Source organism: Sarcophilus harrisii, chromosome 5, assembly GCF_902635505.1.
Source record: "Sarcophilus harrisii chromosome 5, mSarHar1.11, whole genome shotgun sequence".
Classification (NCBI taxonomy): domain Eukaryota; kingdom Metazoa; phylum Chordata; class Mammalia; order Dasyuromorphia; family Dasyuridae; genus Sarcophilus; species Sarcophilus harrisii.
Genome location: NC_045430.1, coordinates 121,502,539 through 121,515,305, shown reverse-complemented (window position 1 = coordinate 121,515,305; position 12,767 = coordinate 121,502,539). Strand labels below are relative to the sequence as shown.

Genomic DNA, 12,767 nt, shown 5'->3' with positions numbered 1-12,767 from the left:
TTTACCATTAGCTCTCCTATTAATTAAATTAATTTTCAGGGCCTACATAACCTTTTAACATTTCTTCACATGTTTGCTGTTTAATCATTTCAGTTGTGTCTGACTCTTTGTAATCCCATTTAGGATTTTCTTGCAAAGATTTTGGAGTGGTTTACCACTTCTCATTTTTAAAGATCAGAAAACTGAGGCAAATAGGGTAAAATGACTTGTGTAGGCAAGTAAGTATCTGAGGCCAGATTTGAATTCAGGTCCTCTTGACTCCAGGCCCAGTGTTCTATCCACTGTGCCCCTAAACTTCTTGTTAATAATACGTTTAATACATCTTATCAACATCAAAGGTATACATAAATTCAATAGCTTTTATCGTATTATGCTCACATATTATGAATTTGTTTATTTTGCCATCAGGATTACACCTTTTCAGCTAAAATAAAATTCTCTTTTCAAAGTTCTTTCTCCCCATTTGCTATCTTTTTAAACAAAGAAAGAAACTCTCCCTTAAATATATTTAGGTATTTTCAGGTTAAACAGAACTTCTTTTATATTATTTCATAGTTAGAGTAGGGAAAATTAGAAATAATGATTTTCATATAGCTTGTACAGTGAAAATATATTCTAAGTTGTATATATCTTTGTGTATTTTAGAATCATGGGATCACATATATTTTCTGTGTTTGTGTTTTGTAAAAGGCCAGTTTCTTACTTCTTCACTTGGAACAAAAATACATATAAGGCATTTATTAAAATGATGACTTTTGTTATTTGACTATTGACAATTTTGTGATAGCAATAGAATTGCAGTGCTTAGCATTACTTAGATCCCTTATTGAAATGAATTCAACCTATGCTTAAGAAAGTTCCTTTGATGAAATTTAGTGTGGTGTAGCTAGCTAGCTAAATATTTAACATTTTTTCCCCTAATGTTTAACATTATTTTGTTTGCTATATTTTATTTTTAATAGGTGTTTGGAATTCTCAAAGCACCCTTTAAGGACAAAGGGGGAGAAGGATCAATGCTGAGACTTGAAGATCTAGGAGATCAGAGATATGCTCCCTATAAGTACATGTTGAGACTCTGTTATCGAGTTCTTAGACATTCTCAGCAAGACTATCGGAAAAATCAGGTTAGACTCTTAGATAATTACTCCATGAATTTTTACTTTTTAAATGAAATATAAAATGACTTTTGCTAGTATTAAATAACATCTAAATCAGAAGTAGGCATTTAATATTTGAATTTAAATATTTTAAAAAAAATCCAAATCTCTTAGAAGTGTTCTTAGAATTTGAACTCAAAGATCAGGGGTTCAAATCCTACTTTTGTGACTTGAGCAAGTCAGATAAACTCTCTGGGTTTCATCAGTAAAAGAAGAAGAAATTAACTAAACAACATTCTAATAACTGCTAATTCTAAATTCTGTGATCCTAAATAGTTATACCACCATGTTAAATGTACCAAAATTGATTCCTTTCTTTGGACTGGTATTTACTAGGTTTTTCTTACCCCTTTGTCAAAATATAGGCATATTACTCCTAAGACTTTCTTTTGTGCAAAAATTCCAAATTCCTAAATGTAGAAATAAGGGATGATTTTCATATTACAAAAAAGATTCTTTGTTTTATAGAAAATTTCACTACATGTTCCCTTTAATGTAGTCCCTTAGTGTAGTTAGGACAGGATTTTTAATAAATAATAAATTCGCATGTAACTTTTTTTTTTTTTTTTTGCTGAGTCAATTGGGATTAAGTGATTTACCCAGGGTCACACAGCTAGGAAGTGTTGTGTCTGAAGCCAGATTTGAACTCGGGTCCTCCTGACCCCTGGGCTAGTGCTCTATCCACTACACCAACTAGCTGCCCCTTTCATGTAACTTTTTAGGAATGCATCTAATAAGTAAACCGCATATTTATTGTCCTGGGTATCATATGTTATTTCCATTGACGTTTATATTCTAACACATACTATCTAAAATGTTCTTAAATTTGAAGCTTTAGATTATAAAACACAAAGAACAGCAATTTCCTACTTCATAAATTCTGTTAATTAAAAATCTTATGCATTAAATTTACTTATTGGGTTTTTTGGAAGGAGGAAGAAGAGAAGAGATGAAGCAATTGGGGTTAAGTGATTTCTCTCAAGGTCGCACAGCTAGTACATATCAAATGTCTAAGGTCACATATGAACTAAGGTCATCTTGATTCCAGTATCTATGATATCTCTCCATTGCTTTACCTCGCTGCCCCGATTAAATTTACTTATAAAAAATAATACTTGTGTATTTTTTTTTTTTTCCAGAGTAGGGTAGTGAAAATTCTGTATACGGGCATGTCTTTTCCAAGGCAACAGTATTTCAGTTACTGGTAGAACTTGAGATTTAAGAATTGGTGAATTTAGGTTATTAGTTTCCCCAACATGAAGCTAAAGAGGAGTGAAATGGGAGTATCTGTGTAATGAGGCAACAAAAATTATGACCAAAGGGCATCTGATTAAGAACTAAACAGTAATATTATTTTATTCAATACAACTTTTAACAACTTGAAAATACTACCGGATCCTGCTGCTCCTTTTCTAACAGACTGTTTTTTATAGCACCTCATCACTACTGAAAATCAAACCAAACCATTCATTCAAATCCATCTGAGATCTTGTATGCAACATCTCAGTTTATACATGCATTCCTAAAGATTAGAAACAAAGACCTTGTGTATTCATGAACCCTTTTCACATCTCTAAATATGCAAAATAACTGAACAATAAAATTATGCAAAATAATTAATTCATAAATCATAGCAATACTATCACATTTGAGGGAAAGTTAAAAAGACTAACTTTTGGGTCTCCTAAAATAAATAATAATAGTCAATTGAACTAGTAGTTGGATTCATGTCAGTCAATTCTTGAAGTACCTAACCCTATAAAATATTTAATTATATTTAATTATGTTTTTCCCTGACAACCATTTAGTAATAAGAAAACTAAACATTATCTTTTATTAGATTTTCCTTTATAATTTAAACTCTGTGTCAATAATTTTTCTTCCTCTATTAAGCTACTTAGTTTTTCAATGCCGCTATCTTTAAAAACAATTTAAGATGATTTTCACTCAATCTGAAGAAATTAACCTATAATAATTATACTTAGCTCCATTTTAAACCACTTGGTTCCTACCACAGTATTGTGCTCCTAATAAGTGTTTAATATTTATTTATTTATTTATTTTTTTTTTTTTGTGGAATTGAATCGCATTAACACATTCTCCTGGGCCTTTTCCTTTTTGGCAGGAATATATTGCTAAGAACTTCTGTGTCATGCAGTCCCAGATTGGCTATGACATTTTGGCAGAAGATACCATCACAGCTTTGTTGCACAACAACCGAAAACTCCTAGAAAAACATATCACAGCAAAAGAAATTGAAACATTTGTTAATTTACTCCGGAGGAACCGTGAGCCAAGGTTTGAAACAGTCCATATAATATGTTATTTTTTTATAGAGAGTGACTTTTGGTTTTATTTTTAGAATTTGTTATTTAGAGTTTTTCTACATTGTCAACCTATTTCTCTTTCTCATTATTTGAAGAAAAGTATACTGTGTTTATAATATTATTATCACTAATACCAATTCTAATCTCTATATTAAAGAATGTATATACTGGCTGCGTAAATCACAGCAAGTTACTTATCTACTCAACTCTAGGCAGCCTTCTAAAACTTGAATGTTTCAAAGAACATACAGGCTTGCATTTGTGAAAGAAACTGTTCATCTCAGACACCCTTTCACTAATGAAATGATGTGTCCATTCTCTAACTATATCTTATTTTTAAAAGTCTACCATAGATGATTAAAGCCCATTACAGGGTTATGTGACTTCCTCAAGTGTTTTTGAGTAGATTTAATACCAGATAGATTATGATTAATTATATTTGTAGCCTGCTTTAATTTTTCAGACTGCTTTTATCATCATTATCCTATTTGAGTCTCATTATAATCCTGTGAGATAAAACTGAATAGATATTATTATCTTTATTTTCAGATGAGTAAACTGAGAGCCCGAGAAAAATTCAATGATTTGCTCCTGGTCTTATAGTGATTAAAAGACAGGCAGCACCTAATGGGTTGACTTCTACTTCTATGTCAGATGGACTTTCTAGTGTATAATGTTTTTATCATTAAACACCTTTAATATATGAAATAAGTGACTTGTGGAAAAGTTAATTGAATTGCTCAGAAAACTATACTGTTCATTATAGAAAATCAATTGTAGGGCATGGAACTAGGTCTTTTTTGACTCTATAAGGCCAACATTTTTCACCTGAGATGAATGAACAATTTTTTTATATGGTATAATCCAAGCAGCTTTGTTCCATGATATTAACCTTCCAATCCAGGAATGAAATCACTTTATGATAAGTGAAGTATATCCTTATCAGAGATAAGCACAGTACAACAAAGAGAACATCACTATATAAATATATTCTTCAGTCAGCTGATATGCAGTACAATAATATGATTATTCATTCTGAAAACATCAGTGTGCTGAGACAAAATTAGTCAAAGAAAATAGTCTGTGATCTTATCAATTTGGGTTTTGGTGGTAAAGAGAACTACTCGTTCACAACTGCTTATCCTAAGTGATCCTTTTCCTTATTTTCCCATAAATTTGTCCAGTGTGCTAGATGACTTTCTTGCTTTTTTTTTCTGTCACTCTGAGGGGCATGTGGAATAGTCTGAGTATTGTTGATCTTTGTCTTCACCACATGACCAGTACATCTCCTCTTCCTACTGCGTTTTTCCTTGTTGACATCTTTTACTCCTGTTCATCTATGAAGTTTATCATTGGTAATTTATTGCAACATGCTCCTATGCATCATGTGCCCCTCTATTGCCCTCTTCATATTATTAATTTTTAATCCTTTGACAAACTTTATGTTCTGTGTATCATTGATAGATGTTATAATACTTATAAAATTCTGAAATTTTTAAAAGGACCCTTTGTTTCCATAGAAAACTTGGCTTTATTAAAGGAATTCTACAGGTTGCTAAGAGCAATCTAGCTTCCTGTTCCCCTCTTAGTTGACTATCCATCTATATTGTCTGTTCTGAGTAGAGGGGTGAGAGATAAGTTTTACAGGCTTTTCATTTAATTAGTACAACAGATGTCATTCATCCATTTGACCTTTTCTAATCTAGGAGGTCAGATCAAAAATCTTTTGAGTGTTTGCAAATCCTTGCAGGAGGCTCTACAATATTTTATGGCTTGATGCAACCTGTACAAAGACAAAAGTATCTTGGAGAACTTTACTATCCCCAGAGAAATTCTCTTCAATTTGGCTTCTGCCCTGGATGTTCATCATAATGCAAAAGACTCTTAGAAAGTACACTGTGACTTTTGATTTATATGTTGATTACATAGCACAGTGTTTGGTACATATAGAAAAGTACTTTTTATTCACTCATATTTATGATTTCATAATTGGATAAGAACCCATTGTGTTGGTTGTTTGTTCTGTGTGAAAAGAAAATTTGATATCATAGAGCAACATGCCAATTTCAGGGATCTTCTCTAACAAGGTATTTCCCAATCAAGATTTTATAGGAATAATCCCATTCAAGGATTACAAGGTCACTGACATTGGTAAAACCACTGCGCCACCTAGCTGCCCCTGCATCTATTTCTTAAAAAAAATTTTTTTTTAATGATTTTGAAATGTGAATGGGAGCTAACATTCTGAAAAATAAACTTTTAGGTGACATTTTACTCTTTCATATGAAATGTTATTGTATACTTAACAAACAGGAATCATAAAGAACTAATCCTCTCTTTTAGTCAATTGTCAAATGATCAATAATAAGAGTAGCTAGCATTTATATAGTATTTTAAGTTATACAAAGTGCTTAACAGATATAATCTCATTTTATCCTCAAAATCATGGAAGATAGATGTTTCATAATACAGAGGGGTAAACTGAGGCAGAGAGATATTAGGTGACTTGCATAGAATTACATGGTGAGTGTCTGAGGCAGGATTTGAACTTAGATCTTTCTGACTACCTACCCACATAAATGAATGAAAAAGTGCTCCACTTACTACGTGCCAAGCACTGCACTAAGTCATGATGAAACAAGTATGAAAGCGGCACTTGCGCTCAAAGAACTTAATTCTAATGTGAGAGAAAACACATATAGGGGAAGGGTGGCCAGGGAATATTCTGGGAAGTTACAAAGATGGTGAGTAGAATAGTAAAGAGATCAACTAATATGCTCTTTCTACAGGCAGCCATGGTATTGATTTGATGACAGTTCTCAAAGCAAATAAAATCACCAACCATTTATTCAGGGCCTACTACATACCAGACTCTGTATTCCCAACAGCATATCAAGTGTTGGGAATACAGAGAAAGGCAAAAAACAGTATCTATTCCTATCTCAGAATCTAATGGAGGAGATAATATGCAAGAAACTATGTACAAATGATATATAGGGTACATAGAGATAATCTTACAGGGCAACAGAATTAAGAGGGATTGGGAAAGGATTCTTACAGAAAGTCAGATTTTAGCTTGGACATGATGAAGAGAGTCATGAGAGATATAAAAAGGGAAAGAAATCCAGGCAGGGAGATAAGCAATGAGAAAACCTGGAATTGAGAGGTGGAGTGTCTCTTGTAAGGAGCCTAGTATCAGTGGGTCACAGAGTATGTGGGAGTGATAAAAGTATTTTATATATATATATATATATATATATATATATATATATATATATATATATATATATATATATTAGGAAATGTAGGAAAGAGCCAGATTATGAAGGACTTTAAAAACAAAACAAAAAGTTTTTGATACTGAAAGTAACAGAGAATGATTGGAATTCCTTGAATAAGTGGGCTAAGATGGTCAGGATCAATTTGACTAAGTGAAAGATGGAATGGGGTGGGGAGAGACTTGAATCAGGGAGACTAACCAGAAGGCTACACCAATATTCTGGAGATGAGGTGATGAGGTTCTCCTGCAGGGTGGTGGCTATGTTAGAGAGCCTAATTGACAAGATTTGTCAATTGATTGGAAGTGGACATGAGAGAGTAAGGAGTCAAGGATGATATCAAGTGCCCTCAATAATGGCAGGGAAGTTTGAAAGAGATAATTCTGGGGGAAAGACAATGAATTTGATCCTGGATAGATTGATTTTAAGATATTTTTAGGACATCCAGTTAGAGATATCCAAAAGGCATTTAGAGATATGAGTCTGGAAGTCAGGAGACAGATTACAGTTGGATGAAAAGATCTAGGAATCATCTGCAAAATGATGATATTTGAATACCTTGGAGCTTATGAAATCATCATGTGAAATTTACAGATAGAAATAGAAAAACTGAATAGGAAGGAGCTTTGGGGAAGAAGTGGGTATGACCTAGATTAAGATCTAGCAAAGGACACTGAGAAGTAATGATCAGATTGGAGGAGAAAAAGTATAGTGTAGTGCCAATAAAACCTAGAGAGAAAAGAGAATCAAGAATAGGGTTATTTACCCTGTCAAATATAGAGGTAAAGAAGGATGAGAACTAAGAAAAAGCTTTTAGATTTGATAGTTAAAAGATCATTGGGGGCGAATGATATAGGGAAGCAGCCAGTAGAATGGGAATGATAGAAAGAGCAAGCTAAGGGAGAAGATAGCATAGAATATGATCACTTGTGTATGGGGATGAGTTTGCATTGGCAAAGAGAAAGGTTTCTTCTTCACATAAGACAAGGCTGAAGGAGGAAGTAGTAACAAAAGGCATTTGAGTCATATAAATTGAAGAGGAGATGAATTTAGCTCTTGCCACATAGACTTTTTCTTTTTTTGTGAAGTGTGAATTAAGATTCTCAACTGAAAGGGTGAAGGGAAGAAGAGAATGGTAGGTTTGGGAAGAGAAAAAAGCTTTGGCAAAGTAGCTGTGGTTTAGTGAGATAGTGAATTGATTAGGAGATATAATAGAATTGCTTGCCACAGTGAATGCCTGGTTGAATTATGTAATATGAATTTGTAGTGATCCTGTCAGCATTGTTTGTGATTTTTTTTCAGGTGTCTTTTAGCAGTATATAATCAAGAACAAACTCAGTGGTTACTTGAAGTAATTCAGATTGGGGCTTAGCATGGCATGTTCAGGATAGAGCAAGTGACTCAATTCAAAAGAAGAGTTGAATGGATTCACCAAGGGGAAGATGAAGGAAAGAGTATAATAAATACAGAGGTACTTATTAGTCTAGGAATCTGGGAAAGAATTGAGGGGTGGAGGAGGGATTAAAGGTAACAATGATGATGATAAAGAGAGTTAGCAGGTAAAAAATAGGAGAGCTAAAATAACAACTGATTTTGTTCAGATAAAAGAATTTCAGAGTTCATAAACACAGAAGTATAACACTTGTTTGTGGCAAGAAGGAAAACACGACCATTTCTCTTTGTAGCAGAGATGAATTGGAGGAATTGGTTATATGAAAAGAATAAATTAAGGAATTGTAAGACTGGGATCAATATGTATGTTGTATGAGGTTAAAAGTTGGGAAGGAGGGGCAGCTAGGTGGTGCAGTAATAGAGCACCAGACCTGAAGTCAGGAGGACCTGAGTTCAACTCTGGTCTCAAACACTTGAACACTTCCTTGCTGTGTGACCCTGGACAAGTCACTTAATCCCAATTGCCTCAGGGGAAAAAAAGTTGGGGAGGAGTCAGGAATTGGATTTATTGAGAAATAAAGGAGAGTGTTCTATAAGTCCATAGATAAAAGCTATCAGAATCAATTGGGCAATAAATATAGGTTGAATGAACCTCAAAGGAAAGACAGATTTCTTAGTGATGGATGTAGAATCAGAGCCTAAAAGAGGCAATGGGAAGCAAGGCGTATTCCTATTCTTTCATCTTGACATGCAGTGCACCTGGGGATATGAATGAAAGTGCTACCCTTTCCAGGGAAGTTGCATAATGATGGGGAAGTGATTGTAAGAGTAGTCTAAGAAAGGAAAAGATATAAGATGAAAGCAAGTTTGTTCCCTATAGAGCAAGAATTCCAGAGTGCAGTGGGGAGGCAGAAAAAGCGTTGGACAATGGTAACAGAGGGTTCAGAATGCCTGAAATGGGAAGAACAAATTGGGGGAAGAGTATGTTAAACATTGAAGAATGAATTTAGGAAGGTTAAGATTTTTTTTCTTTCTTTTTTTTTTTTTAATTTTTTTTTTAGGGATTTGGTCTAGTTCTTTTGTGGAATTGTCACAGAACATCAGGCATGGTAGGTAGCTGGATTAGCGGTGGAAGGGAGGCTTAGAGTTTTGTGAAGCCAAAGAAATTTCTGGGAGTACAATGACATTCCCCCATTGGCACAGGGAAATTAGATGGCTTTATCTTTTTCAGGTAGGGCAGGTGAGAAATTGTAGGGTCCAACATAGGATGCCAGGCACAAAATGGAAGCAAGAAATGAAAAAAAGAGTGGATTCCTAGTTCCAAAAAGTACCATGCCTAAGTGAGTTAGATCTTTCCTTACATGATCAGGGCAGATCTTGTTGAGAAGGTAGAATGACCATAGGTAGTAGGTAAAAAGTAGCTAGTGTAAAGATGAGGCTCCAGTGAGTGTTGAATGACTTAGTTCTTCCTGGGCATGTTTTCTGGAGGTTTTGTTTGAAGGTGGAGTGGCTGTAAAGGGTAAGGTGGCAAAATATGGTTCATTAATGGACATTTTTTGGAAAAGACTGCTTGTTCTCTGCTAATAACACCTTTAAGGAAAAGATCAATTTATGTATATATGACATGAATAAAGATTTTCTCTTAAGTGAAAAAGTAGATACATTGACCTGTAATTTTTGATGTTTTCTTTTTTTTTTAAATTTTTTTATTGATTGATTAATTTTATTTTATTGATTAATTTTTTGGGGTGTTGATTAGGTCTATGATCTTTTCCAACTGTTACTATCTTCCCCTCTTTAAGATGGCTTGTACATCAATCCCCTAGCACTGTCAAAATGGTGATCCAGCACAGATTCTCTGCAAACATTTGGTCTAGTCTGGCTACTTTTTCCCTCTTTATTCCCAATGTGGCTATTTTTACTTTCTTCATAAACACATCCAGTACTGTGAATTTAGGATTCAAATATAGTGGTCCTATTTTACTTGATGATGAAGAGTTTGCTATCTAATTTATGTAGATCTTTTCCATTTATCTTCTATTTGTTATCATCTCTTCACTTTTTCTTTTCTCTGATAAGATATTTCATGATATCTATAATGTATTGTAACATTACTCTCCTATCAAGCTGTTTTTAATCTGGTTTTATTCTTTATCCTAGTGCCTGTCTTGGGGAGATTAGCTTCCATTTATGTTGAATATATGTATCTTGTATCTATTGTAGCTATTTTTAATGTCTCTTGCATTGGAATATGAGTTCCTTGAGGGCAGAGACCATGTTTTCCCCTTTTTATTCCTATTTCTTAGTAGAGTGATTGACATGTAGTAGGGATTTAAATAATGCTTGTTGACAAGTCTATAACCTAAACCAGTTTTGCCTTTATTTTCCTTTAATATTATTATTATCTGTTTTACAAGCAAGCTGATTATATTAGCTGACTAAAGTACTTTCTGATCTCTTTTGATCTTCTGGTTGTGGAACTCAGTATTTATGCAATTTCTAATGTCCATTTCCCATTTCTTATTGCTGAAAATTTTTAAAAATTGTGTTTTTAGTTACATCATTTCTTTTTCTTTCTTATTACTCTTTCCTCTTACTTTATACTAATACTAACCATTTTACCTTGACAAACTAGCGATATGACTAAATACAGGCAGCTAATTTAGATAACTCCCATATCAGGAACAAATCTTTGAAAACATACTCTACTTCACTTTTCTGTAATGTTATTTGGTGTTCACCATGTTCACTGACTACAATTCTTTTCTTGAAGTATGTGTGGATATAAAATCTTGACTTTTCCCATTTCTTTTACCTAAATCGTGTTTTTCCAAACATTTCATGTACTCTTACCTTTCCCCACCTTTGGGTTGAAGTTACCAAATATTAGATTATATTTTTATTTAATTTAGAGGCTCTTATTAGGTTATTTGCAGAATTTCTGTTTCTTTATATTTAACAACCAATTTTGGCACATAAATTGCTATTATTTTCATGAGAGACTTTCTACAAATTTTTATCATCAGTATTGCATTTTGAGATTTCCCATGAAATACTGATTGTTGTTGTCTTTGATTGTAGATTAAAAACAACTGTGCCAACTTATTTCTTTGCTCCCTCCAGGAAATATCCATAACCATTCATTTCATTAGCTAAAATTCCCTTCTTTCATTTGTACAGAAAATGTCAAGATTGATATTATTCATGTCTTCTGTCAGTATGTCTACTCATTGGTCACTGGATAAGTATATTTATAGACCAACAATAAAAAACCAACAAAAATTGTGATTTTTAGACCTTTCTGTCCTCTTTTCACCATTTTGCTATTGTTCCTAGAGAAGCACAAGATGCAAAGAACTAAGAGGCACTTTTCTCTTGTTTCTTGGTTTTGCTATGCCAAAAAATTACTCCTTTAGTGACCACCTATTGGAGGTAATCCTCTTGGTATTTGTCTGGATGGTTGCTTAGAAATCTTTTGCTGGGCCATCCTCAAAGACTTTCTAGAATGGCACAATGTCATAAGAGTTTATATTCTAGAATAGTCTTTGAAACTCCAGGATCACTTCTTTGTCCCCATAATTTAGCAGAGTGCAGGATAGTACCTAAGTATGCTAATCTAAAAAGATTACAAAAGCAAACAAGTGTAAAAATGAATTTACTGCAGTTCATAATTCATTAAAATAATTTCTTTATGTTTGTTTAACATTATCTGCTTCTTTGATCAGATTTTTGGATTATTTATCAGACTTGTGTGTGTCTAATACCACTGCCATACCAGTAACTCAAGAACTCATCTGTAAATTTATGCTGAGTCCAGGAAATGCTGATATTCTCATTCAAACTAAGTAAGCATTTACAATAGAAATATTCTCAGCTTATTAATCAAGTTTCAAACAGTCCTTATATCAGCTGTTATCTGAGTTTATTAATAGCTTTATTATTTGTTACTTATTTGAAGGCTGGTTTCCATGCAAATGGACAATCCTTTGGAGTGTTCCATCATCTCAGATGATATTGATGATGAAGAAGTCTGGCTTTACTGGATTGATAGCAATAAGGAACCTCATGGCAAAGCTATCAGGCATCTTGCACAAGAAGCTAAAGAAGGCACAAAGGCTGATTTAGAAGTCCTCACCTATTATAGGTCAAGTATTGTAAAAACTTGTAATTCATGATCTCAAATCCTTATTGATAATTTGATCAGACTGGGGGCTTAAAAAATTTAAATGAAAATGTTTCAAGAATTATTTAAATATTTAAAAATTAAGGATTAAGATATTTAAGAAAAAATTGTAAAAAAAAAAAAGAGGTTAGTGCTCATGGGATATTTTAAAACTTTAAAAACCAAACAAAATTATTGTTTTGCATGATTTTTTTCTGCTCACTTAAAAGTTTTGAATTATTTTTCAAAAACAAGTTTTTTTAAGTGAATATAGATTGTTTTTAGTCTCACTTTATTTGCATTATTTAAAGATTCCAAGAATTTATAACTATGTTACTTCTAATGCCACAAATGTTGAAGTAATAAAGAAGGGAACATGAAACCAAAAGGAGACAGTAATAACCTCTCCTACTTTATTTTACTTTACTCGAATTAACAGTCTATGATCCCC

General features: G+C 33.2%; 1 protein-coding gene across 1 annotated transcript in view; it reads left to right on the top strand.

Annotated features, from left to right (window-relative positions):
• Positions 1-12,767, top strand: part of ITPR2 (inositol 1,4,5-trisphosphate receptor type 2) — a 503,649-nt gene that overhangs the window by 188,753 nt on the left and 302,129 nt on the right. Inside the window, exons 15-18 of the mRNA XM_031938487.1 lie at positions 963-1,124; positions 3,283-3,455; positions 11,880-11,999; positions 12,113-12,298. Of these exons, the coding sequence (XP_031794347.1) occupies positions 963-1,124; positions 3,283-3,455; positions 11,880-11,999; positions 12,113-12,298 (641 nt within the window). The remainder of the gene's footprint in view (positions 1-962; positions 1,125-3,282; positions 3,456-11,879; positions 12,000-12,112; positions 12,299-12,767) is intronic.